The sequence below is a fragment of the Mesoplodon mirus genome, assembly GCF_964341445.2.
Source record: "Mesoplodon mirus genome assembly, chromosome: 5".
Classification (NCBI taxonomy): Eukaryota; Metazoa; Chordata; class Mammalia; order Artiodactyla; family Ziphiidae; genus Mesoplodon; species Mesoplodon mirus.
Window position 1 is genome coordinate 44,861,059 of NC_138980.1, and position 27,571 is coordinate 44,888,629.

Below are 27,571 nucleotides of genomic sequence, written 5' to 3' on the forward strand. Positions count from 1 at the left end.
GTTATGTGTATTTTAACACAATTTTTTTAAATGAAGGATTGAAAAAAAAGAAACACAAAACCAAGGGCAGTGATTGCCTCGGGGAGTGGGGGAGGCAGGGAGGTGGGAACAGGGAGCAGGGAAGTGTGTGTGATGCTATTGATGAAGATCTGGTGCTTAGTACACGATGCCATGTGGGCCTCTGCACAGGATAGCTCACAACATGGCAGCTGGCTTCATTGGAGAGAGAGAGAGAGAGAAATCCCAGTCCTTTGTAACCTAATCCTGGAAGTGACATCCCATTACTTTTGTCATAATCTATTGGTTAGAAGGGAATCACAAAGTCCAGCCCACGTCAAGGGGAGAAGATTACACAAGGGCTTGAAAACCAGGCAGAGATGATTGGGGGCCATCTTGGGGGTTTCCTAATTATGGCCACATTCCCTTGATTTCAAATTCCTGCCCTAACCCTGAAGCTTACAGGAGTTTGGTTTCTGAGCCTGCGGCATTTTGGCCTGCTTTTTCTGCTGGAACACATGCATTGGAATTGAATGACAATAGAGCACAACCCCCCATCAGAAATAAATTGGAAGGATAATCCTGCTACAGGTTTACAAGGCCTCCACTGATGATTTTCATTAAAAAAAAAAAAAAGAAAGAAAGAAAGAAATGGGGTTTCTGTGTCAAAAAATAAAAGTAAAGCATTTGAGGATCCTGGCCTACCCAACATGAAACTATACACAAAACCCAACTCTTGGCATATTAAAGATCTAAATGTGAAAAGCAAAATGATACAGATTTTAGAAGTCAGTGTAAGAGAACAGCTTCATGACCTTGACACAAGGAAAAAAATTTAATCAAGACACAAAAAGCATAAAAGGGAAATACAGGAAAAGATGATCAACTCAACACCATTAAAATGAAGAATTTCAGTTCATTGAAAGACACTGTGAAGAGAGTGAAACGACAAGGCAAATACTGGGAGAAGATATTTGCAACACACGTGACCAAGAAAAGAATAGTATCTGTAAAGAACTCTGAATCAACAAGGGGCAGATCACATCCTATAGAAAAATGGGCTAAAGCATGAATAGGCATTTCCTGAATGGAAAACTTGATGGCTGATAAAAATATGGAAAGACACTCCTGGTAATCAGAGATTGAAAATGAGAGCCACAGTGAAATTGTATTACCAGGGCTGACGTGGCCATATGGGACCATCTTTCCATCTTGCTTCTTCCACCTCAGGGTCCAAGATGGCTGCTCCAGCTGGTGGTAAAAGGGAAGGGTCTGAGTGGGGCAAATCTTGGCCCTTTAGGTAAGACTGAGAGGCTGTGACCATCACTTCCACTAGGGGTCGTCAGACCAGAACCTCATTACTGCGTGTGCCTAGTTGCAAAGGATGCTGGGAAATGTACTCTTTGCTCTGAGCAGCCATTTTCCCAACCAAAGTTATAGTTCTATAGGAGAAAAGAATGTTTCTTGGGGCAAAAGTAGAAGTTTCTACATGGTCCTACTGTATAGCACAGAGAACTATATTCAATATCTTATGATAAACCACAATGGAAAAGAATTCTAAAAAGAATGTATATATATGTATAACTGAATCACTTTGCTGTACAGAAGAAATTAACATATTATAAATCAACTATATCTCAATAAAAAAATATTGATTAAAAAAAAACCTAGAAGTTTCTGCCAGCTGACCCAGCTCCCAAACTCATCCAACCAGGAGTCAACAAACTTTTTCTGTAAAGAGCCAAATAGTAAACATCTTAGGCCATACAGTTTCTGACACCACTCTTCAACTCTGCTGCTGTAGCATGAAAGCAGCCACATATAAATGAATGGCGGGGCTCAGTGCCCAAAAAATTTTACCTGGAAAAACAAGCAGCTATAGTCAAACAAATCCTTGTCCACACATGTTCAAGGCAGCACTGTTCACAATAGCCAGGGGTTGGAAACAACCCAAATGTCCATCAACAGATGAGTGGATGAACAAAATGCATTCCATATAGTGGAATATTATTTGGCTTTAAAAAAGGAACGAAACACTGATGCATGCTATAATGTGGATGAACCTCAAAATCATGATGAGTGAAAGAAAGCAGACACAAAAGACCGCATATGATTCCATTCATATGAAATGTTCAGAGGAGGAGACAGAAAGCAGATTGCCAGAAGCTGCAGGGAGGGGGAACTGGGGAGTGACAGCTAATGGGTACAGGGTTTCCACTGGGGTGCTGAAAATAGCCCAGAACTAGACAGAGATGATGGTTGCATAATTTTGTGAATGTATTAAATGTCACTGAATTGTACACTTTAATTGGTTAATTTGATATTATGTGAATTTCACCAAAATAAACACTAATAAATAAATATATATTTTTAAAAAGACGTGTAGCAGCTATGGAACACTGGATGAGAGTTCCTCAGAAAATTAAACATAGAATTACCATATGCTCCAACAATACATTTCTGGGTGTATACCCAAAAGAACTGAAAGCAAATATGGAACAGATACTTGTACACCTACGTCCATAGCAGCTTTATTCAGAATAGCCAAAAGGTGGAAGCCATCCAAGTGTCCACTGGCAGATGAATGGATAAACAAAATGTGATCTATACTTACATGCAGTGGAATTGAGGCAGGAGATAGATGGGCCCCAGGCTGAGCAGCTGAAGTCTGTCCCCTGTGGACAGATACTCTAAGATAAAGATAATGGCAGGGGGAGAGAGGAGCTGAGTCCTGACTGGATAAAAGATAAAGAGACCACATATTTCTCATTCTTGATGTCAGGGAGAACTTCCCGACTACACATGTGCAGAAAGTCTCCTCGGGGGGCCAAAAAAGGAGAGGGGGGTGCCACCCCATATTAGATGGTGTCAACCTTCCCACAGGCCTCTATGCTGGAATCCATCTTGGATAAGAGATGCGCGTGCACACAGGGGAGGACCCTGAGTTATACCAAATACGGACTCAGAGCCAGGCAAAGCGAGATGATTGACCAGAGGAAACCCAGAAGAAATGCCCTGTATAAACGATTTGAACTACCACGAAGGCTCAACTCTCTCTCTGAGCCCACCCATGCGTGTCTATTCACGTGTACTCTTTTTTTCCTGCTAGTAAACACTTCACTTTTCTCACTACTTTCCATCCCATTATTGAAATTCATTTCTACAAAGCAGACAAACCAGGGCCTTGTCACTAGCCACTGGCCCTCGTAACCTGGTAGCTAGGATTCAGGGCTCTCACTGCTGTGGCCTGGCTTCAGTCTCTCGTCGGGGAACTGAGATCCTGCTTCAAGCCACTGCCGGCCGAGGCCACCCAAGAGCAGAATATTATTCAGCCTTAAAAAGGAAGGAGACTCTGGCTCCTGCTACAACATGGCTGAACCTGGAGGGCTTTATGCTGAGTGAAAGGAGCCACATACAAAATGACAATTACTGTATGATTCCACTTATATGAGGTCCCTAGAGCCATCACATTCATAGAGACAGAGAGAGGAATAGTGATTGCCAGGGGCTGGGGGAGGGGAGAACGGCGAGTTAGTCTTTACTGGGGGCAGGGTTTCAGTTTGGGAGGATGAAAAAGTTTGGAAATGGATAGTGGTGATGGCTGCACAACAATGCAAGTACATTGACTGCCATGAGATTGCACACTTTGATATGGTTAATTTTACGTTACCTGAGTTTCATCTCAATAAAAAAAAACACTTTTTTTAAAACAACAAAACATGGCTGGCCAGATTCAGGCCATAGTTTGCCAACCCCTGACTTAATCCATTCTTCTTCAACTTCCCCTCCTGTTTCTCCCCACTTTTCCCAACCTTAAGCTAAACTCTAGCACCGCCATTATGCTCACCCCACCCTCCAGTCTCACCTGAACCCTCTGGTTCATCCTCCCCCCCTCCCCCACCCTCCTTAAACTACCGTAATCCCGCCCCCACTATTTACCCAAGCCTCCTTGTCACAACACCTGCCAACAGGGCAGGACCACCCAGGGAATGTCAACAAAATGGACAGTCAGTTCCTGGAGGGTGTAACACAATTATGTGATCCATGACCTATGTAAGATTACATTTCATTCCATAATTTGTTATATTGCATTATAATTATTTTGCTCCTAAACCTGCAATTACATAGAATGGTAGCTATGATTACACAGCCGGCAATTACACAATCATTCTTACCATCATCACAACGTACAGTCATAAACGAGGGGGAGTGGTGGGTCGATATCAGCACCCACTCCCACCCAACCCCCTTCTGGGCAGAAGCTGCAAAGCCGCAACCACGCTGGAAGAAGTCCCTGCAGCTGTGCCTGTGCTCCCGTCCACCGGCCAGAGGTGACCTGGGGGCGGTTTGGAAGGCAGAAGAAACCGGAGCTGTCTTGGTTTTGCTTCCTCTTCACTCTGCCGGCAGCAGGGCATGGAAGCATCTGATATTTTGGAATCCAAATTCCCTTGTTCAGTGACAAGCTTGGAGGGCACTGAAAAGCAGTTGTGATGGAGGCGAAGGCAGCATCCTATTCCTGAATCACAGAGACAGGGTGTGTGCCCCAAGTTGGAGGTTTCAAGGACCTCCCGACTTTCCGCCTTCTGTGAGCGTGGAGCGCCTCAGTTCCCCCGGTTAGCCAGTTCTGTGGAGTCATTCCTGTAGGATGTTCTGGAAGGAAGGATGCGGTTCTCCCGGATGTTCAGAGAGCAAAGGGGAGATCAGAGTTAGATAACTGGATGGGGGCATCGAAAGAAAACTCAGCTTCCCAGGCACCACCTCCAAGCTTCTGACCCCTTCAGTCTGGAGGCAGAGCCTGAGAATCTACGTTTGAATCAGAGACATTTCATAACAAAGGAAATTTCACTCATGCCACGAAGAAGACTCTTCTAGAGACTTCTGTCCCCAAAGGGCTGAATGGAATTGGCTGTAGGGACTGTGGACTTTTGAGGCCGGATCATTCTTTGTTATGGGTCCCCCCGTGCACTCAGGGAATTTAATTTCTGTCCACTAGATGCCAGAAGCACCCACCCCCAGTCATGACAACCAGAAACGTCTCCAGACATCGCCAAATGTACCTGAGGGACAAAATCCGCGCCATCCCCCCCACACACACAAAATTGAGATCCACCAGGTTAAAATAAGATTTGGAAACATGACATGTTACACATGTAACGGTAACACATGAGAAATGACTCCAGTGTTCTACGAGAGGGGACTGGTTAATAAACTGGGATCATCCACCCTCGCGGATACATGATGAATAGCTAAGATTTAACAAGAAAACATGGCAGCCTCTACTGAAACTTCAAGGGCGCATTTCTGTTAACCCAGCAATCCCACCTGTATTGACTTACCCAACTGAAATAAAAACTCCAGGAGGAAAGATAGATTGTATAATACTGTTCATTGCCAGGCCGTGATATTCTTCCATCAGGATGACTGAATAAATAAATGCTGGTCCATCCTGATCACAGCCTACTTTATTGTATGTAACAATCCAAAAAGAGCTGGTAGACATCTGCGCTGATTAGAATGTCTACAATATGTTGTTAAATTTAAAAAGAAAGTTGCTGAAAAAAATCCGGGTACAATTTGATCCCGTGTTTATGAAATTAAAATGTGTTGTGTGGGAGAAAAAGAAAAAAGCAGGTTGTAACAGAGTTTATGTAACACGAATCCTCTTTTTCAAAACATGTATATATTTGTACCATGCAAATGAGTAAGACTGAAAGGTTTGTCACTAAAAAGTCAGTTGTTGTTGTCTCTCAGGACGTGTGATTTAATTTTGCTTTTTTTGGTTTGCTTAGCTGTATGTTCTCATTTTTCCACAAGGATCACACACCATCTGTTATTTTGTAAAAGCCTCGCGTATATGCCTGCACACCCTAAAAGGGCTTGAGAATCTTGAGAACCCTTATTTGATCCAGAAAATTCAAATGCTGTTGAGGGTGGATAAATGCCCCACCTCCCTCGCCCCTGGGGTGGGACCACTCTGAGGTGCATGCTCTATGCTGCCCCTGCCCCCCAGTTGCCTCCCACCCCCACCCCGCCGAGTCAATTGCTCACTGGCATCCCCTGCAGGGCTCCTTCCCTCCCTGCCTCACGTCCCCACTGCCATCAGGGTTTCCTGGGGTCACCTCTCAGATAATTCAAATCCTCATCTTGGGGTCTGTTTTCTGGAGACTCCAAACTATGACAGTCGCCCTCTTCATTCTGTTATTTGACCCCGCAGGATAGAATGAGGTTGACCATCTGTTGTCCCCGGGCTATTCTGGGGAAGTCTTATGGGGCACAATGGAATCCCGGGGTCTCACTGCCCCCGCCGCACCTGGTCTCCTCCCACATCTTGGCCTGAAGCAGGGAGGCGGGGAATGTGGGTGGTACACAGGTGGTGAGCAGAGCACTGGGCCAAGAAGGGAACAGAGACGTGAAACCCAACCAGGAACATTTAATACAAAATAAGCCAGTTATCCAGGACCCGACCCAGACAGCAGTTAGCTATCCCTCAGAGAATGAGGCACCGCTGGCGGGCTCTGACATTCGTTTCAGGCTGAAGACCCAGCAAGTCCTCCAGCCTGTGCCGGGGGACGTCCTGCCCAGGCCGTGGGTAGCGCCCCAGTGCAACGGAGCCCACGCGAGGCCCCAGACGCATGATCCCACCAAAGGCTTGGACAGAGGAACCCCATGGAGCAGGCAGAGACCACACCTGATGTGCAGGGCAGGGCGGTCAAGCAACTGAGACCAGGAGTGGGAATGGGAGACCCCGCCCCCAGCTTCACCCCTCACCCCCTCCAGGGGGGCCGGGTCTAGCAGGGGGGCCTTGCATGAGGACATGGGGTTGCTGGAACCCATGGCTGCCCCTGGCAAAGGAAGAGCCACCCCCTCTCCTGGGCGGTGGACAAGGGATGTTATCTGCACACGGCTCGGGTGACGGGGGGTGGGGGGAAATGAGGAATCAAACTCAGTCAACCCCACTGGGAGTCCATGAGGTCAGGCACACAGCCAGCACTCAATAAATGCTTGCTGCATGAAGAAACGAAAGGACTCCTTCATCTCTGTTGGTGATCAGATGCTGACTGAACAGCTGTCATCCTGTTTTGTATCACCAGTGCCCGGCACACAGGAGATGCTCTCCGGATGTGTGGGGAAGAAACCACTTAGGAGTGAAAAGCACCTTGTTTATCTTCAGCCCTAGCACAAAGCTCAGCTCCCAGCACACAGCAGGCACTCAATAAATGCACCGAGTCAGTAAGGACTTTTGTGTCGCAAGTACCAGGCACATATTAGGTGCTCAATATGTGTCTGAATAAATGAAAGTTTACCTCACTAGTCCCAGAGCCTGGAATGGTGCCCAGCATACAGTAGGCACTCAATAAATACTCGAATGAATTCAAACAGTGAATGTGTATCACTAGCGCCTGCTTCTTGATGGGGGATCAATAATGCTTGATGACTGGATCCATCACTGAGGGAGGGAATAATCATGCCTCATTCACTACCAGAACACAGGAACCTGGGACCCAGTAATCGCTTAAAGTGTTGGGCGCACCAACTGTTGCCACCCAATCCACCTGTTCCTGGCATACAGTAGGCACCTCCGTTAATGCTGCCTGCATGCACGTGATTGCTGAGCAAGAGCTGGCTGGACGCCGCCCTGTGTGGGGAGCCCTCCTTGGCCTGCCAGGGGCCCCGCTGTCCCCGGCGGGCGTGCGGGGGCCAGGCCAGCAACAGGCTGCTTTGGATTCATGGCCACTGCCCCTCAGAGCTCTCAGAGCTCATCCCGGGCAGCGCTGTCCAGGGGGGACTGCAGCACGTCAGAGTTCTTGGCCTCGCGGCTCAGGGCCTGCTGCTCCCGCATCTTCTGGGATTTGGCCCGGTCCCAGTCGGTCTTGACGTGCTCGTTGTTCCACACGACCGAGGTCTCCGTGTCACTCACGTACCCGTCGTCCCCTGTGTAGTGTGTGGGGTAGACGAGCAGGGGCTCCACGGAGAAGGCGCGCAGGTCCCGAGGGGAGAAGTGGGCCTTGTATTCAGACCTGCAGGGGAGGAGGGGCACGGGGGCCCGCAGTGGGTTGGGGGGCACGAGACGAATGGAGACAGAAGTGGGTGGCAGGGGGAGGGGGAGGGCGGCGGCTAGGGACCAGATGGAGGAAGAAGCAGGCAGAGGAAAAGCCACCTCTCTGGGACCCACGAGCCTCACGCCCCCACCCGGGCCTGCTCCACAGCGAGACCCCAGCCCACCTGCCCACCACCACCCCCTCTCACACTGGATGCTTGTCGAACATGACCGGCAAGAACTCGTCCACGGGCAGCATCTTGGAGAGTGGCCGGGCAGCCAGCAGCTTGCGGGCGCCTTGCAGGGAGATCACGTAGGCCAGCGTCCAGTACGAGTAGTCGGCCTCCACCAGGTTCCTCACGCGGGGCACAGCCTTTTCGGGGTGCTCCACCTGCATCCGCTTCCGACCCACGTAGCTGGGGTGCAGAATGGGGGCCCAGTCACCTTCGTCCCACCTGCCCACCCAAGAATGCTAACGCACAGATCCACGGAGCCCGTGGTGGGTGAGGAGCAATGAGGAGGCTGGTGTGGCTGGACTGGGGTGAGAGCAGGCCCACAGGGGTCTGGGGCCGCAGGGAGGGGAGTGGGCTTTTTCTGAGGGCGCCAGGGAGGGTGTGGAGCTGGGGAGGCTGTGCCGCAGGAAGGAGAGCGGAGCTGAGAGGGGAGCTGCTCTGGGTTCAGAGGGCTGTGAGGCAGGTGGGCAGGAGTGAAGGGGAGAAGCTACTGCTCCTATCAACAGCAGGGTCCTGAGTCTGAGGCCCAGAACCCAGATCAGGGCCCTGCACATGGTGCTAGGGGCAGGGGTGGGGTGGCGAGGATGAACCAACCCACCTACATGAGATTCCAAGGGACTGTTCCAGAAATATGCTGGACATACTCTACCTAGCACTGCTCTGAGACCCAGGCTCCCGTGGGCATACCCCACTCAGCCAAGCCCCCAGGCTTCTGGCCCTGCATCCAAGCTCGGATCAAACCCACCCCAGGCCACACCCCAAGTTCTTTAGCCATGTCCCCAGGCTTCTGGGTCAAATCTTAGCCTTATTCTCTACCCCACAGGCTCCAGTCAAGTCTCCAAACCCTGAACGAGCTGGCAGGCTTCCACCAGGTCCCTAGACTTCCGGGTCAAGAACAAGTCCTCCTGCCAAGCTCCCAAAAGTTGGCCCAACATATTAACCTGCAAAGGCCCTCTGACCTAGAGGCTCTAGGCCACACCTTTGAGTTCTGGCCCCTCCCAAGCCCCACTCACATGAGGTCCCAGTCCAGACCCTCCCGCTCCACATCCTGCATAAGGTTCATTAGGCGCCTCTTGAAGAAGATCTCGAAGCGCAGGTCGTCCTCGAACACGAGTGATTTCTGCAGCCTGCGGTCCACAACCTGAGGGAGGAGGCCCTGCTGAGATCTTGGAGAGATCAAAGCCAGGCCTGACCCCGGAGCCAGTTCTGCTTAAAAGCTCCGGGGCACCAGGAGAAAAGCAAACTACCCCCCGCCCGCAACACACACCACCACCAATTTGTTTTTTTTTGCGGTACGCGGGCCTCTCACTGTTGTGGCCTCTCCCGTTGTGGAGTACAGGCTCCGGACGCGCAGGCTCAGCAGCCATGGCTCACGGGCCTAGCCGCCCTGCAGCATGTGGGATCTTCCCGGACCGGGGCACGAACCCGTGTCCCCTGCATCGGCAGGTGGACTCTCAACCACTGCGCCACCAGGGAAGCCCACCACCACCAATTTGGATCTACCTCCTGGCCAAAACTTCCTCCTCACAACTTGGTAGCAGATTCCACAGCCTTACTTAAGCCTGGCTGCTCCTTCCCAACCCAGGGCCTGGGCCTACGCTGTGCCTTTGACACAGAGCACCCTTCCCCCACACAGGTAGGTTCCCTCTCACCCTTCTGGCCTTAGCTCACCTGTCACCTACTCAAGAGGTCCTCCCTGACTATCACCCAAAGCTGCCAGTTGAGGATAATTCATAACCCTGGGCCTCTCCTGTAGATGCCCCTCACTTATTTCATTGTCATTCATTTCTTTGTGGATTATCATCAGTCTCCCCACCTCCCAGGGCTGTGAGCCCTCTGAAGGGGGCTGGGTCTATCTTGGTGGCTGTCGTGTCCCCAGCACCAGAAGCAGGCTGGGCACACAGTAGGTCCTTGACAAATGTTCCCAGAATGAATGAACTAGCGAATCTTCACAACTGCCCCTGTAGTTGTGACTCCATCATCTGGGGAAACTGAGGCTCAGATTGGGAAATGCCTTCCTTGCTCACAGAACTCACCCCTCTCAGAGGCAGGACTGGACTTGAACCTGGATCCCCTCTGGCTCTACAGCTACCTGGACACCGCAATCCCTGCCCCATGACCTCCATGATGAATATCAGAAAAGGAGGGCAACGTGGCTGAGCACCTGTCGCCTCAAACACCAAATGCCCCATCTGGCCTCACGCCTGCTGGTCCCAGGTTCCAGTCTGTGCCTGGCATCCTCGCCCATCATAACCTTTCCTTCCAAGGGTGTGTGATGAGCCTCTGGGGCTAATGGGGTACCAATGTGTGGGGTCTGCATTAGTTATCGTTGCCATGGCTATTACTCCTACTGGTAAGCTTTGAGCACGGTGCCCAGGCTCTAGATATTTGACAGCGGGTGGACATGAAGAGGTTTCTCTTGGAGGTCCTGGGCCTCAGACCCTACCTGTTTCTAGAGTCAGGCTTAACCCTCCCCAGACTCAGGCTCCACATCTGCACAGGAGAAGGACAGCAGTTCAACCACCCAGGGTTCAGGTGACACATTCACCAAAGAGAGAAGACTGTCTAGGATGCAGGTGATTCCCTCCTTGAGCTGTAAAGAAGGCTGAGGGGCCTGCCCCACTGCGGGACCCACCTCTTTCCAGATGTTATAGTGGCTGAGGAAGCAGCCCAGTTCGCCCTTGGTGAGGGGCCGCCCATGGTAAGGATCCCGGTAGCCGGGCAGCATCTGGATGCCCAGTGCCTCTACCTGGCTAGTGTTCATGGCTCTGTAAGGGGGGACAGGAGGGGGTCAGTGGAAGACTCTCTCTGCCCACAATTCCACCATTAGCGACATTCCCCCTTGCCACCCCGTCCCCCCAACCTGCGCACCCCTCTTGGACCCAATGTGGGCTGCCAGGGCGTGGTCTACACCATGTGCGCAGACCTGCCAGCACCCTGCGCAGGGTCAGACTCACATCCGCTCCACAGCCGCCACCCACCAGGTGCACACACCCACACGTGGAGCCGCCCCTCCCCCAGCGGGGTGGGACTCACTTGCCGTCCACAGCCTCCACCAGCCTGCACTCGATCTCCTGCTCCTGCAGCGCGCGCAGCATACGTTCCCGTCGGTCCTGCCGTCGCTTCAGGTTGATCATGAAGACCTGTGGCCCAGAGCCTCGGTTGGACCCTCCAGGTCAGCCCCTGGCCCCACCCGAGGGAAGGCCCAGCCTACCTCGTCAAAGCCCATCTTGTCTGGCATCTTGGTGGGCACCGAGATGAACCGCGAGGGCTCCGCGGGTGGGTGCTTCACTGGGCGGCAGAGAGAAGCCGAGGGGTCACGGGGGTCATTGGGAAGTGGGGGGTGACCAGCCTCTTTCCAAAGCCCCCTCCCCACCCTCTGCGTGGCTCCCTGTCATCCCGAGCTCCTCAGCCTGGTGTTGGAGACCCTGTCTGACACGGCCCCACTCACAACATCATTGCTAGTCTCTCTCCTCCACCTCCCACCCACTCTGGCTGTTGGCACTGCTCCAGACTTACCCATCCCCCATTCCTACCTCTGGACCTTTGCACATGCTGGGCCTCTACTGAAATACCCTTCCCTCCTCCCCTCCTCCCCCTGAGTTATCAGCTAAGAGGCCTTCTGGGACGGGGCAGGGGGTGGGCGGGTGGCAGCAGAGGAGTCTCCTGACCTCCCCAGGCTGTCAGGTACCTCTTCGGGGGTCCCCAGAGTGCCTGGGCTTCCGTCAAAGCCTCATTCTGCTGTCCTACCTCCCCGGCTCCCTGATTATCTCCCATGAGCTCTGCCAGATGGATACCAGGTCTGTCCACTCACACTGGCTCCCTTCGCCCAACACAGAGCTCGGCACAAACTCATAAAATGAACAAAGGAATGACTTTCCTCATCTACAAAATGGGCTAATAAATCTCTCAGAGGTTTATGTCATGATAAGATGCCATGAAATCACACACATTGTTTTGGCTTAAACTGTATCCTCCCCAAAAAGATACTTTGGCATCTTGACACCCCGGTACCTTAGAATGTGACCTTATTTAGACAATAGGATCTTTAATGAGGTCATTAGGGTGGGTCCTAAGCAGTTTGACTGGGGTTCTTATAAAAATGGGAAAGTCGGATACAGAGACACACAGAGAGGGTAGACGGTGTGAAGACACACAGGGAGAAGATGGCCATGTGACTGGAGTGACACATCTATGAGCCCAGGTATGCCAAGAATTTCAGGGTGTTCGCGATCATTCCGCTTTTAGCTGCTGTGAGCAGTGCTCAGACCATATCCCCGGGGCCCTGTCTTGGTACATCCCTGACGGTTTCCCACAGAAGGATCAGATCCACAGGGGACTGTGAGCCTGGTGAGGCTCCTGGTCATCTACCAGGCTGGCCCAGAAAAGGTGAGTGTGGCATCTGCCTCCCCAAGAACAAAGGCCCTGTGTGAGCTCAAAGGACAGACACAGGCCCCTCTGTCTGGGAGAAGCCTGGGCGAGGCCCAGGGTCAACCTGGCACCTCCCACCTCGCAGCCTGGGCCTCCTCCAGGACACTGTGCCCTGGGGTTTCTTCCTATCCAGGGCCCATCACAGCTCCCTGCCACCCCCTGTCCTCCTCAGGGGAGCCTAGGACCCAAGGGCAAGGCTTTGGGATCTGAAGACCCAAATTCAAATCCCAGGTGCCCTTTCCCTCTCTTTCTCAGCCTCTGCCTGCCCGCTTGTGTGTGGATGGTGAAAGAACCTGCTGATGGGAAGTGGGGGTATCTCTTCATTCTTTCTTATCAGTTCTGGGAAAATGGAGCATATTAGGTCCAGAAGAAGCAACACAATGCAGCCTTTCCAGAGAGCCATGTCAAAAAATGTAACACCCCCTAGACCCATCATAGGGTGAAGAATTAAACTTGACCACAGAGAGGTCTGGCCTTTGCTCCCAGCTCCTGGGAGGTTGAAGCCCTTGGAAATGTCTTTGTTTCTCTCAGGGCTTGGGCCATACTGGGTATGTATGCCAACAGTGTGATTTAGGGTGGAGGTCTTGGGCTACTTGGTATTGGCTCCGTTTCTGCAGGGACTGGAGATGGAGGTTAGCCACGTGGCAATCATCTGTATCTGTGTGTAGGAGCCCCAGTAAAAACCCTGGACATGGAGGCTTGGGAAGCATCCCTGGTTGGCAGTACACCATGCATGTTGTCACATACTAGTGCTAGGAGAAGCAAGCACTGTCCATATGACTCCATGGGAAGGGACAGGGACAACAGGAATCTCTGTGCTTAGAACACTCCTGGATGCTGCCCCATGCACCTTTTCCCTTTGCTGATTTTAATTTGTGTCCTTTGGCTGTAATAAATTGTAACTGTGAGTATAATCGCTTCCAGTGAGTTCTGAGTCCCTCTCGTGAATTATCAAACCTGAACATGGTCTTGGGGACCCCAGATTTTGCAACTGGTGTAAGAAGTGAGGGCAACCTTGTGGATATTCCCTAACTTTGCACCCACTGATGCATGTCTAGACCTCTCTCGCACATGGCAATGTTGGGAAAAATGGGAAACGCCCCCCATGCCGCTCAGGAGAAGACTGGTAAAGTGACATATGACACAGCCAAGAGTGAATAAATCTGTGGCTGAACATCTACATGGAATACTACGCAGCAAGACAAGAGAACGAGCCACAGCCACATGCAGCAGCCGGTGACAGCAAAGACGAGGACACTGGGCAGAAGACACCGCACTTGAGCAGCTTGACTGATGTGAAGCACAGAAAGGGAAAAAACCCGTCAGCTGGTGGAATCACGACAGTAGGGGACCCCGGGGAGGGCCAGAGCCTGGCCCGTGTCTGGTGACAAGGCTATTAAAAACAGAGAATGGTGAGCTCTGAGAGGGAATGCAGGCTTCCTCACCGTTTTCCACATACCTTGCCCTATGCACCTCTTGCATCTGTCTGTCCCCGAGTTGTCTGCTTTTAGATAAGGGTATTTTTTGGTTGTTTATTTTTTAATTGGGCACAGATTGGTCAATAAAAACATGATAACATTGAAAAAAAATTTTTTAATAAAAAATTTAAAAATAAAATAAAAACAATCATCATGCTGCACACATATGACCTGTCACTGCTGTGTATGCTAAAACTCAAAGAACAGGATTTACACTGAGCCAAGTTTATGGGGCCAACTGGGAAAGACACCCCATTGTCCATGAGCAGGTAGGGAAGGAAGTTGCTGGATTCCCCACACACAGAGGGCATCGCTCTGAGCTTTTCTGTAAGCTTGAAATTTCATTGTAAGAAAGACTTTTTTCTTTTTTGGGCCATACCGCATGGCTTGCGGGATCTCAGTTTCCTGACCAGGGATCAAACCTGTGCCCCCTGCAGTAGAAGCGCAGAGTCTTAACCACTGGACTGCCAGGGAAGTCCCGAAAGATTTTTGAACACATGAAAAATCACATGCACAGCCCGGGAACAGGTACCCACACAGAGGTGGAGAAAAAAGGTGGTTTTCACTAGAACTGTAAGGAAGGATTTACACAAATATCTGAAACCTCCAGACCCTCCTTCCGTCTGTTCTGTGTGATTTGCTCTGGCGCTTGAGAAACAAAAATATTCACGCTTCTGTTGTGCCTTCCGTTTATAACGGCAGCGTAAACAGTCTTCTGACCAAAAATAACAACGGAAATATAGTGAAAAGTTAAACTAGGAAAACTATGGCAGCCTGGAGAAGCTTCTCAGGGTCCGCTCGCCCACAGGACTTGGCAGGAGGCAGAGACCTACTTCTTATGACTACAGCCTGGTGGGTTTGCCAGGCTGAGCCTGGGCAACTGCATGGGACGGACACTTGGCTGTTGCGGGGGTCTTCACCCTGATGACCTTGCAGCCTCCAGGTGTCACCTCAAAAAACCCCAAAGCCCCCACAAAACAAGGCAGGGTGTCATTCCATCTTCAGCCACAAGGGGGAGACACAGACAGAACCTTCTAGAAACGGATCAGAGCTGGGCCCGGGGGGTGGGGCACGGACTGAACCTCAGGGCAGGGGCCTGGCCCTCCAAGGCCCTCTCCATCTGTGCAGTGGGAGGAACAGCCATGCTGCTTCCCAGGCCTTCACAGGGATGTGGTCAGCACAGGGCAAGGCCCCCATGGAAGAGGATGCCGTACCACTGTCCGGTTGCTTCAGAGACCCTCAGCCGGGGCAGAATCCCCTCCTCAAGCAGCATCAATGGCAGCTCGGCCCTATGCGTTCAGCCCACCTCACCAGAGGGACAGCTGCTAGTTTAATAGTCTACGGATTTATATGTATATGTGTTAGAAAGACATGAGCTTGCAACCACGGTAAAAATATGTAGTCTCCTTTTAAAAATGTATTCAAGTTTAAAAAAAAAAGTGTCCGTTAAGATAGATATTAAACAAATAATAGTGGGTCTGGAGGTTGGCAGGGACATGAGTGACAAAATGGCCCGAAATGGCTGTGTCCTAGATGCTGCCACGCACATGCAGGGTCATCAGTGAAATCTGCTGCCCTCACTGCTCCTACACTCTCCATGGCTCCTGACTGCCCCAGGGGAAAAGGCCCACTCCTCAGCCGAATGTCTGAGGCCCCCGCCCTGGCCCTGCCTGCCAGCCCTGCCCAGCTCACCAGCCCCACTTCTGTTCCACCGACCTCACCTGTTTCCTGAGCTCACAGCCCCTCCAGCCTCCCAGCCTCCGCACGTGCTGCTCCCTCCGGCTGCAATCCTCTTATCGGCTAACTCCTACTTACCCTGCATTTTAATGCCACCTCCGCCAGAAAGCCCACCCTCATTTCCCCGAGCATGCTGTGCACAGCTGCATGCAAGCCAGCACTCTGTGAGAGGGCAGACAATCGTCCACCTGTACCCACTGGGTTCCCAGTGCCCGGCGAAGAGACTGGCGCCCAGCAGACACTCAGTCAGTGTTCACAGATGCGAGATGGCAGGGAGAGGGAGGTGACTCAGCCCTCCCAGGTTGGCGCAGGCAGACTCACCCATGACCTCCAGCTGCACGTGCATGAAGCTCTCGGCCTCATCCTGGAGGGTGCTGTGTGCCCGCAGTGGCACCGGCAGAAAGCCATACACCTCCTTGTTGCAGACGTACATCTGGACCTCTGGAGCCAAGGAAACAACAATCAAAATTGAAAACAGAGCAATAAGGCAGTGGAGGCAACCTCTGAACAGAGCATTAGCCTCACAGCCCAGCATGGGGCCAGAGTGTAAATGGGTCCAGCTGTTCCCAGCAACCGGCAGAGAACCCCCCACCTCGGCGCTCCATCTGGGAATTGGAGTCAGAACAGGGGTTCGCAGTGCCAGGAAAGAAGAAAAAAAACTCCAGAACTGTTAACGAGCGCCTTGCACCGGTACTGACTCAGTCCCTGCAGGATTCCATGACAAAGCAAACCACAAAACTACGGGTGAACAGTAAAGATGCACATTTATGCACAAAAATGAGATGCAGTTGGACAAACCATGAGTTACATTATCTCTGTGTTAGTCCTTTTCTGAATGGTTTCAAATTTTATAATGAGTATGTATCTTTTTTTAAAGTGATAAACCCAACGAAAACGATTTTCATTGAAGGGCCAGATAGTAAGTATTTAGGTCTGTGGGCCAAACAGTTCTGTCTCAACAACTCAAGTTTGCCTTTGGACCGTGCCCAGAGAGGGCGTGGAAGCTCTGCGCCCCTTCCCCCAAACCTTGCCCTGTGCATCTCTTCCTCTGGGTTGTTCCCGAGTTATAGCCTTCTATAATAAACAGTAACCTAGTGAGTAAACAGGTTTCCTGAGTTCTGTGAGCTGCTCTTGCAAATTAGCAGAACCCAAGGAAGGAGTCGCAGGAACCTTTGATTTCTAGTCATTTGGTCAGAAGCACAGGTGACAACCTGGACGTGCAATCAGCATCTGAAGCGGGGTGGGGGACATAGTTTTGTGGGACTGGGCCCTTAACCTGTGGAATCTGAGGCTATCTCCAAGTAGACAGAGCCAGAACCGAGTTGGAATTGAGCTGAATTCTCAGACACCCTGCTGGGGTCCCAGAATTGCTTGTCGGTGTGGGGAATACACCCTCACCTCCAACCTACACACATAGGAATTGGGTCCAGGAACCCAAAAGATATTCTTAGCTTGCATCCATATGAAAACAGATAGTGGGCTGGATCTGGCCCATGGGACATAGTTTGCTGACCCGTGGTTTAAAAATAAATGACAGGTCAGTATATGGCTATGTTTTCTTCCTCTCTAAACTTTTATTTTTTGCCTGAAGTATACGACTAGGGAACAATTATGCTCAACCACAGATATTTGGGGGAATACAGGAAAATATCAGGATGGAAATAACTTTCAATAAGAAGATCTTAAAGACCTGGGGAGTGAAGCCACCCAGCAAAGCCAGGGCTGGAGAGAGAACGGGTCCTGGGGATATCATCTGAACACCTGGATACAGCTGCACCTGAAGTCATCGCTGCACCCTGCAGTTCTGGTTCTGTGAACCTTCTGTGGGCTCAGCACTGGTCCCAAAGAAGCAGAGACACACCCCATGATGGCAAACCCCCTGTGGACTCACCTGCCTGTTTGCAGGAGAAGGCAAAAACAATGATGTCGTCGAAGGACCACGTATAGTCAGGGTGGGGAGGGTAGAACGCCAAGTTCCTGGATGCCGCCTTCCTCAGGTCAATCAGGAAGGTCGAGTGCACCATGGGGACTGCAAAGCAGCCCCGGCGGTCCCGCTTGCGGATGGGGATGTAGGCAGGCGTGCGCTTGTAGTAGCCCTGTGGGGAGGCAGACAGAGTTTTGCATGGGGGTCCCTAAAGGTGAGGCTGGAGGCCTGGGACAACAGGAGGCACAGAACACCTGGAGAGTAAGACTGGGTGCCAGTTTCTGGCTGTGGTGGGCATTCCCTGAGTGCAGGGCTCTGAGCAGGGCCTGTCAGTCTCCAACCCCAGAGCCTCAGTTTCTGGGCAATGGCACAGAAACACAGGGAAACAGTCAGTCATTTGCAGACCCAGCTCAATACTTCTGATCAGAAAAGCAGCATTTGAGAAAGGAAATTAAAAAGCTGAAAAAGGGACTGGATATTTGAGATCCTTTGATTTTAAAATTAAACATCAGAAGTGGGACTTCAAGAAAGTCGGGGGGCAATCTTTCAGAAAGATTTTTTTTAAAGCTTCTGGAACAGTCCTCTCCCTTTCTCCTACCCTTTACGAACTAGAATTGTTAGCATATAACATTTACATTTCTATGACATACTTTAAAAGATAGAAACCACTGAATTATTCACTTTAAAATGGTGAACGTTGTATTTTGTGAATTACGAATCAATTCAAAACAAAAAGACAGGAGGAGATAGGATGGGTCAGCATCCTGGCTCTAGCCACCCAGCCCCCTTCCCCTGGCACAGCCCTGCTCCATCACCAGCCCCTCACTCTCCCTGGCTTTGCCTAAAACCCCACCCTCATCACTGGGTGGGACAATCAGAGCCTGACATTTTCCTGACTTCAGTAATTGGTTCAGGGGTAGGAGGAGACTGGACAAGGCTCAGAGTAGACTTTGGCTGAATGCTGCTGAGATCATTCCCCAGGAGTCTGAAAATGAAGCCACGCAAGGGATGGAGGAAGAGGAATATTGTTTGAACACCTGGATCAAGCTGTGCCTGAAGTCTCATCCTGGCACCATCACGTCATAGCTATGTGAGGGCAGGCAAGTCACTTCCTCTCTCTGCATTTGTGTTTCTGCCTCAGTAATGGGTGTAGGGGCAGGGGGCACACAATCGTAGACCCTCCCTCAAGGTCTATTTAAGGATTATCACAATAGTGTTTATCAAATGCTCACCATGAGGCAGTGTGAGGATAAGTTAGACTCCAAATCCAGCCCCCAGAACCCCCAGGCCCCTGCCCTACCACGGTAACCCCCTGACCTGGGAGGTCATCCCACACCAGAAGTTGGAGTACGCGGCCCGGGAATCCAGCATGGGGGCCACCACCGTCTTGTTCTCAGCGATGAGCTGGGTCAGCATGTCAGGGTTGAGAATCAGGTTGTCCGCATCCACAAACTGCAAAACACCCGACATGGCATCACTGTGGGCCGCCAGAGTGAGCCGGGCTAGGCCACAGCTTGGAGCAGCTGGGGCAGAGGCCGGAGCCCTGGGGAGGGGGGCACCTGGAATAGCATATGCAGCCCTGGAAGCCACCTGCTCCTCAATGGACAGCTCTGCCCTAAGTCACCAGCAGAGTTCCGTTCACACAATGAAATACACGACACTGCAAGAGAAGGGACAGACCACACAGCACGAAGCGACACAAATGGGTCCCACACACGGTGCTGGCGAGCCACGGGAAGTGACAGCGGGTGCATCACGTGGCTCCTTTTATGGGAACTTTTAAGACGGGCAGCACTGGTCAATGAGGAGGACAGTCGGGGCTGGGAGGACCACACTTTTTTCTATGTAAGTTAAATGCCAACAAAAAAATTCGTAAAAATAGGATCTTTACATGAGGCTTTTTTTTTTTTAACACCTTGAATGTTGGGGTAAAAAGATGATAACTTGTTTGCTGCAGCCGGGAAGGAAACTCCCCAACCCATGAACAGGATCATCGTGGTGGGGGGTGCCTGCTTGTCCCCCCAAAACCGTATGTCACCAACAACTTCCAGAAAGGCCACACCAGAATATTCATGGCAGGATGGCTCATCACACAAACTGGGAACGACCCAGGAGTCTAGCAGTGGACAATCGGCTACAGAAACTTTGGCCCTGCCCTGCTGTCCCCTTGCAGAATGTGTCGAGACAACTGAAAAATCAAGCCACAGAAAACAATTAGGTAAGGACGTTCCTGTCTACCGGGATGTGAAAACACACACAGCATGATATATTATACAACTATTAGGAGGTGGTTTTTTTTTTAATGCACCTGGTCCACAGATATGCTTTCCGTTACCCATGCAGGGTTTTTCTGTGTTTTTTTAAAATTTATTTATTTAATTTATTTATTTTTGGCTGTGTTGGGTCTTCGTTGCTGCACGCGGGCTTTCTCTAGTTGCGGCGAGTGGGGGTTACTTGTAAGAAAATTTACAAGAAACAACAAGAAGCGTGGAAAGAAAGAAAAAAATCATACCTTGTAGTCGTACCTCCCAGAGAGGCTCACTCTCTGGCTGTGTTTTTTCACCTCTATGTGCTTCCAAAACTAGTTTCCATCACCCCAAAGGAAACCCTGTGCCCGTGAGCAGTCACTCTGCATCCCCTCCCCCAGCCCCTGGTGACTGCTGATCTGCTGTCTGTTTCTGTGGATTTGCCTGTTCTGGACATTTCACATAAACAGGATCATATGCTATGTAGCCTTCTGGGTCTGGCTTCACTCAACCTGATGTTTTCAGGGTTCATCCAGGTTGTAGCGTGTGTCAGTGCTTCACTCCTCTTTCTGGCTGAGTGATATTCCGGGTTCATTGCGGCGCACGGACTTCTCACTGCAGTGGCTTCTCTTGTTGCGGAGCACAGGCTCTAGGAGTGTGGGCTTCACTAGTTGTGGCTCGCAGGCTCAGTAGTTGTGGCTCACAGGCTCTAGGGCGCAGGCTCAGCAGTTGTGGCGCACGGGCTTTGCTGCTCCGCGGCATGTGGGATCTTCCCGGACCAGGGCTCGAACCCGTGTCCCCTGCATTGGCAGGTGGATTCTTAACCACTGCGCCACCAGGGAAGCTCCCCATGCAGGATTTTTAGAACGTGTGAATCACTTGCCATAAACAAGAGTAAAAACTAGAATCTCTGCCTTCTCCAGCAACATGGGAAGGGCATTCCCACGTGGCAAGCCCCAGCTGGAGACGGGAGCTGGCTGCCCCTTGGAACAAGCCGTGCGGTCCTGTTATGTTCCTGCCCAGACCCCTGTGGACATTTGAATTTGTGACCTTGGAATACAGATGCAGTGAAAACAGCCAGAACAGTCTGGCAGTTCCTCAGAAAGTGAAACATGGAGTTACGGCAATTCCAGTCCTAGGTACAGACTGAGAGAACTGGAAACAGGGACTCGAACAGACATCTGCACACCACGTTTATAGCAGCCTTATCCACAGAAGCCAAACTGTGGAAACAACCTAAATGTCCACTGACGAATGAATGGATAAACAAAACGTGGTCCATCCATACAACGGAATATCACTCAGCCAGAAAGAGGAGTGAAGCACTGACACACGCTACAACCTGGATGAACCCCGAAAACATCAGGTTGAGTGAAGCCAGACCCAGAAGGCTACATAGCATATGATCCTGTTTATGTGAAATGTCCAGAACAGGCAAATCCACAGAAACAGACAGCAGATCAGCAGTCACCAGGGGCTGGGGGAGGGGATGCAGAGTGACTGCTCACGGGCACAGGGTTTCCTTTGGGGTGATGGAAACTAGTTTTGGAAGCACATAGAGGTGAAAAAACACAGCCAGAGAGTGAGCCTCTCTGGGAGGTACGACTACAAGGTATGATTTTTTTCTTTCTTTCCACGCTTCTTGTTGTTTCTTGTAAATTTTCTTACAAGTAACACCCACAGTGTTTGTAAAAAGAGAAAAAAAGAGGCCATTTTAATAATAATTTAGAAACACTAGACAAATGATTTCACATTCCAATATGGATTACTTAAGTCCCCGATTACAAAAATATACGGTATGTCAAAAGCTGCTTTGAGTTCTGAACCAAAACCTTGAGTTCCACCCAGGTTTGCTGAGAGAAAAAGGTGAAAACCAGCCAATGTCAAACCATGAAAGCAAAACCCAGGGAAGCAGACAAGGTGGCCCTGGGCTGGACGGTTCTGGGAGGTTCGAGTCCTACCTCTGTTCTTCACTGTTTCTGAGACTCCACCCAGCAGGCTGTCACTTCCCTCTCTAAGCCTCCACTTTCCCATCTATAAAATGGTCTGAGAAGGCACCAACTCACAGGGATCCCAGGAGGAGCCTGTTCCATCCTTCCTCCTCCCAGGAGATGGCTCCGTCCTCCCCACAAGGTTCAGGCCAGGACGTGAGGTCCTTCAGGCACCCACACATCCAGCAGGGCCTGTCCCCTTGGCCTCAGAACGCATCCTGAACCCACAGCCCCATACAGGCCCCCACCCTGGCCTCCTGCAGCACCCCCTCCTGCCCCACAGGCCCTGCTCACCACGGCAGCCACAGGGACTTCAGAAAATCAGAAATCAGAAATCAGAACCTAGCCCTCTCCTGTTCACACACCCTCCATGGCTCCCCATTACCTTCAAAAGAAAAGCCGCATCCCTCCCTTGGCCTGAATAGTCCAGCCCCCACCTACCGCCTCAGCATTACCCCCTCCATCACTCCACTCTGGGTACACTGGCCTCCTTGCCAGTCCTTGAATGCCCCAGGCTTGCTCCCTGCTCTGTTCCCTCTGGCCCGACACTGACCCCCAGCTCCCGCTGAGGCTGGCTCCTTGGTTCCTTCAGATCTCTGCTAGGACCCCTCCTAAGGGAGGCCCCCAATCCCTGGTACCTGTGGCCTTGACCTTATTTGGAAATTGGGTCTTTGCAGATGTAATTAAGATGTAAATTAAGATGGAGTTCATCCCTCCTACACTGTTGGTGGGAATGTAAATTGGTGCAGCCACTATGGAAAACAGTGTGGAGGTTCCTCAGAACACTGAAAATAGAATTACCATATGATCCAGCAATCCCACTCCTGGGCATATTCCCAGACAAACCTGTAATTCAAAAAGATACATTCATCCCTATGTTCATAGCAGCACTATTTAAAATAACCAAGACATGGAAACAACCTAAGTGTCCATCTATAGATGAATGGATAAAGAAGATGTGGTATAAATATACAATGGAATATTACACGACCATAAAAAAGAAAAAGTAATGCCATTTGCAGCCACATGGATGCAACTAGGGATTACCATACTCAGTGAAGTATGTCAGAAAGAGAAAGACAAATACCATATGATATCACTTACACGTGCAATCTAAAATACGGCACAAATGAACCTATTTACAAAACAGAAACAGACTCACATATATAGAGAACAGACTTGTGGTTGCCAAGGGGGCGGAGGATGGGGGAGGGAGGGACTGGGAGTGTGGGATTAGCAGATGTAAACTATTATACATAGGATGAATAAACAACAAGGTCCTACTGTCTAGCACAGAAAACTATATTCAATATCCTGTGATAAACCATAATGGAAAAGAATATAAAATAAATAAACAAATAAAACAATAATTACTTTAAAAAAAAGATGGGGTTCATAGTGGATTAGGGTAGGCCCTAAATTCAGTGACTGGTGACTTTATAAGGAGAAGAGACCACGTGACCACAAAAGCAGGGACTGGAGTGATGCAGCCACAAGCCAAGGAACACCTGGAGCCCCCAGAAGCTGGAAGAGGCAAGGAAGGATCCTGCAGCCCTGCCTGCACCTTGATTTACACTGCTGGCCTCCAGAGCTGCAAGACAATAAACTTGCATTGTTTTAAGCCCGCCAGTGTTGGTATTTTGTTGTGGCAGCCCCAGAACACTGATATATCATCAAGTGCCTTTCACAGCACTGGCCGCCTTCTGATATTTACTCACGCAGTTTTGTTTTCTGGTCACATCCACCTTTCCTGGGATGCTAGGAAGGTGGGGCTCAGCCTGTGCTGATCCTCACTGTGTCCCCAGGGCCCGGCACGAGGAGGGCACAGGGAGTGGACGATAGATATATTCTGATTAATAAATTAAGAAGGTAGAGACCAAAGCTTGAGGTTTGGCACGTAGATGGAAACCCACCGCGGGCACTGTCAGGCTGGCATCACTGCATTCAACCTCCATGGTGAACCAGGCTCAGCTGTCAATGCCCTCCCTGCCCATCGCACCAGGGGAGGGGACCATGCCCAAGTCAAGGAGCCAGGCTGAAGGAGCTCACAGGAGACCCGTGATCTGTGGGCATGTAACCCAACATTGCATTCAAAACCTCAACCGGCCCCCTCTTCCCAGAAGCCCAGGAGGAGGAAGTGAAAGTCAGTGCTCAGCAGCTCAATGTCACCAACATCCCCCAGCCCCCGTCCCATCCTCCTGCTTCTCGGAGTGACCCAGAGGTCATCATCGTGGTTGCGGAGAGAACTCACATCACTGGTGATGCTGATAAAAGTGGAGATGACCCAAGTGTGCAACTACAGGCGTTGGCTGGGGACACAAAAGCCCATTTGTTCCTGACGATTAAGAATCCAGGTGGCCAAGGATCAAATCCCAGCTCCTCCACTAACCTGCTGTGTTACCTCTGACAACTCACTTCCCCTCTCAGAGTCTCAGTTTCCCCTCTGTAAAATGAGGTTAAGGCTGGTCTCCGAATCCCACCACTCTGCCTTCCCTTGAATACCCCAGACCTTCGGCTGGGGACCCATGGGTTGGCTGGCCAAGAAACTCACCAGGATGTAATCGGCCCACATGTCCCGGGCCGATTTCAGGGCTGCCTGGCGTAACTTCATGACGTGCTCATAGCGTGAGTCAGACCAGTGTTTGGGGCCCTCCTCATCTGGGTAGGACCTGCAGAGAGGCAGCTGTGATGTGGGAAGCACAGGGCATTCTTGGAGCCCAGAGAGGGTTTGAGCTGGCTGAATGTGGGGTGGTCAGAGAGGGCTTCCTGGAAGAGGGGATATGTAAGCTGGATCTGAAGGCTGGGAAGAAGTAAGGAGAAAATAGGAGAACGGAGGTGTGTCCCCAGTAGGAGGCACAGCATGTGCAAAGGCCCAGAGGAGAGGGGAAAGGGCCTCTACTGCCTTGCAGAGACATCCCTGATGGTGAGGGGGAGACACTAGGAGAGAAGACCCCAAGCACAAGAAAGCTCGGAGCCTGTCCTCCCAGACTCCTAATCTGGTCTAGGCAGTGGGTGGGTACAGAAATAAATCCTGAAAGAGTGAAACGAACTGAAGTCCACATCACTCAGGGGCTCATGGGGACACTAAGCAGCAGAGCTGATGTTGCGGCTGAGTGACACAGGGAACAAAGCAGTGGGCGTCCACCACAAAGACCAAGGAATGAAGGAATTCCAGGTGGAGCGAACGCCAGGGGCAAAGGTCCAATGGGAGGCTTATGACCCACTGGTGAAGCTGAGGTGGGGTCAGAGTAGCCACAGCCAGCGCTGAAGGCTGCAGAGCTGGGCTAGAGCATCAGGGACTGGGGGCTGGGGACTGGCCCAGGATGACGGGGAGTCATGGAGGGTGTGTGAGCAGGGGCACAGCCAAGTCCAGCTGGGGGCAGGGGGCAGGGCAAGGCCTGGCACTCACTTGGGCTCCTCTGCCGGCCGCCACTCCACAGAGTGGTACAAACTCTTCGTGGCCACCAGCCATTCCCGAAGCATGGCTGACGTGTTGTCTGAGTTGTGGTCCGTGGCCACCCTGCAGACAGAACAGGCCAGTGAGTGAAGTTAGGGAGACTCAGGCAGGAGGAGCAGCAGCAAGGCAACAAGGGCTCCCACGACCTGGCTGGGCCTCCCACCAGCTACACAGCCCTGGGCAAGACACTTTCGCGCTCCGTGCCCCAACTTCCTCATCTGCGACACAGGGGGTGAGGACACGGCCCACTTCACTGGGCTGTAGAGGGGATTAAACAAGCTAATTTTGGAAAAACACATTAGATGACGCTCGTACTATGGGGCATCAAGGATCTTATAACCACATTCGCTACTAAATATGTGAGATTTAATAAATATGTATATATATATCATGCAGCCCTGCCCCACCTTCCTCAATTCTCTCCTATGAGCAATACCACTTTGGAGTGGGCTGTGGTCACTCATTCATTCAACAAACATTTCTTAAACACCAACTGGGTGCTTGGATTATCCGGCCTGGAGGGAAAAGGAATATTTGGAAGTCTAGTTTGACCATCAGCTGAGAGTTATTCTCCCAAAAGAACTGTTATTTAGTCAACAACAAGGATAGCAACGATGACAATAATAACAGTAATGATAATAATAACCACAGCTCTGGTCACTGATGTCAGGCGCAAGGGCTTCACACTCAGTAACTTGTTCATCTTCAGAGACAACCCAACTAGAATTATATTAGTATCCCCATTTTCCAGATGAAGAAACTGAGGTAGGAAGCAGTAAGTCACCAGTCAGGCTTGATCATGGCCCTGCCCCATTCTGCTTCTAGGAAGGATCCACTCCCCGCAACCTTCCGCCATCCGTCCCGTACCCCACCCACTCCAGTAGTCAGAAGGCAGAAGGTCCGATTCAGGCTGGGTTCAGGGAGCAATACGGCAGCAGGAACGTAAAGACGTTCAGGTAGTAGAAGTGCAACGTGGGCCACTGCAACGCCCCAACTGGGTGTGGGGGCGGGTTTTCAGGCTTCCCTTTGAAGCTGTGTGTGCTCCCAAGTGGATTGGCGGGTTAGTTCCGGGCAGTGTGGCACGGGTGATCCCGGATATGCCCTAATGGGGGGTCCAGAAGGCAGAGCTGTGGCCCGCCCCCCCCTAAAGAGGCCAGCAGGCAAAGCGCCGTTCCGGCTGGTGCTAATGCGGCAGGGGGAAAGCAAGCAGGAAGGCACGCCTGGGTTTGGCCTGCCCTGATGGGAGACAGCAAGCAAAAGGCACGCGTAGGGCTGGCCCGCCCCGCCCGGTGCCAGGAGAGCGGGCGGGGCGCGGCGTGGACCCGCCGGGATGGGGACAGCAGGCCGGATGCGGGGCCGCGGGCGCCGCGCTCACCACAGAGCTGTGCGGTCCCGGGGGTGCCGCAGCCGCTCGAGCGCGCCCAGCGTGGAAGGCAGCGCGTGGGCCGCGTTGCGCGCCAGCAGCGCGACGAGAACGCGCGGTGCCTGCAGCGGCGACTCGGGGCTCCAGCGCTCCTCTGGGAAGTAGGCGGCGGCGCCTGGCGGGCCCTCCAAAGGCGGCAGCGCCAACAGCAGCAGCAGCAGCAGCACCGGGAGGGGCCGCCCGTGCCCCCGGCACGCGCGTGGGGTCGCCGCCATCGCGCCACGCGTCGCCTTTAAGCCGCTTTTCTGCCGGCGGACGCGGACGGCGCCTTAAAGGGGCCGTCGGGACCCCGCCCCTGCCGCGCGCCTTAAAGGGGAGGAGAGCTCCTGGCGTAGTCAGCCGTCAGGGCCCGCCTCCAAACGGTCTTAAAGACACACAGTGCCTACTAACCTCCTCAGCGGCCCGCTCGAAGTCAATCTGCAGGCCTGCCCGGCAACCCCAGCCGCCCCCGACCCCCCCACCCCAAGACGTTGAGCGCTCTGAACTTGGCTCTGTGCGGTAAAGGCGTCAGAGCTCAGAATCTGCCCTGCCACCGAGCAGCTGCTCCCGCCAGGATCCCAGCCTGATTCGCCATCCAACTTCCATTTGTATAAGACCGGCTGTGTCACGAGTCGAA

The 27,571-nt window shown here is 51.7% G+C and overlaps 1 protein-coding gene across 1 annotated transcript; it reads right to left on the reverse strand.

Annotated features, from left to right (window-relative positions):
• Positions 1-6,407: 6,407 nt before the first annotated feature.
• On the reverse strand, positions 6,408-27,267 carry COLGALT1 (collagen beta(1-O)galactosyltransferase 1). Its single transcript, XM_082620575.1, has 12 exons — positions 26,908-27,267; positions 25,485-25,595; positions 24,627-24,744; positions 19,156-19,290; positions 17,806-18,010; positions 16,236-16,355; positions 11,483-11,559; positions 11,305-11,411; positions 10,904-11,036; positions 9,282-9,409; positions 8,245-8,451; positions 6,408-8,015 (listed from the first exon to the last, which is right to left on the reverse strand). Exons 1-12 carry the CDS (start codon positions 27,168-27,170, stop codon positions 7,748-7,750), a joined length of 1,872 nt encoding a protein of 623 aa, XP_082476701.1. The 5' UTR covers positions 27,171-27,267; the 3' UTR covers positions 6,408-7,747.
• Positions 27,268-27,571: the final 304 nt, after the last annotated feature.

Excerpts from the sequence above, each read along its gene's own strand:
- COLGALT1 (XM_082620575.1), bottom strand. The coding sequence starts at position 27,170 with ATGGCGGCGACCCCACGCGCGTGCCGGGGGCACGGGCGGCCCCTCCCG. Across the intron at positions 8,452-9,281 it reads GGTCTGGACTGGGACCTCAT|CTACGTGGGTCGGAAGCGGA; the intron begins GTGAGTGGGGCT and ends TCTGCACCCCAG. Across the intron at positions 8,016-8,244 it reads ATGTTCGACAAGCATCCAGT|GTCTGAATACAAGGCCCACT; the intron begins GTGAGAGGGGGT and ends CCTCCCCTGCAG.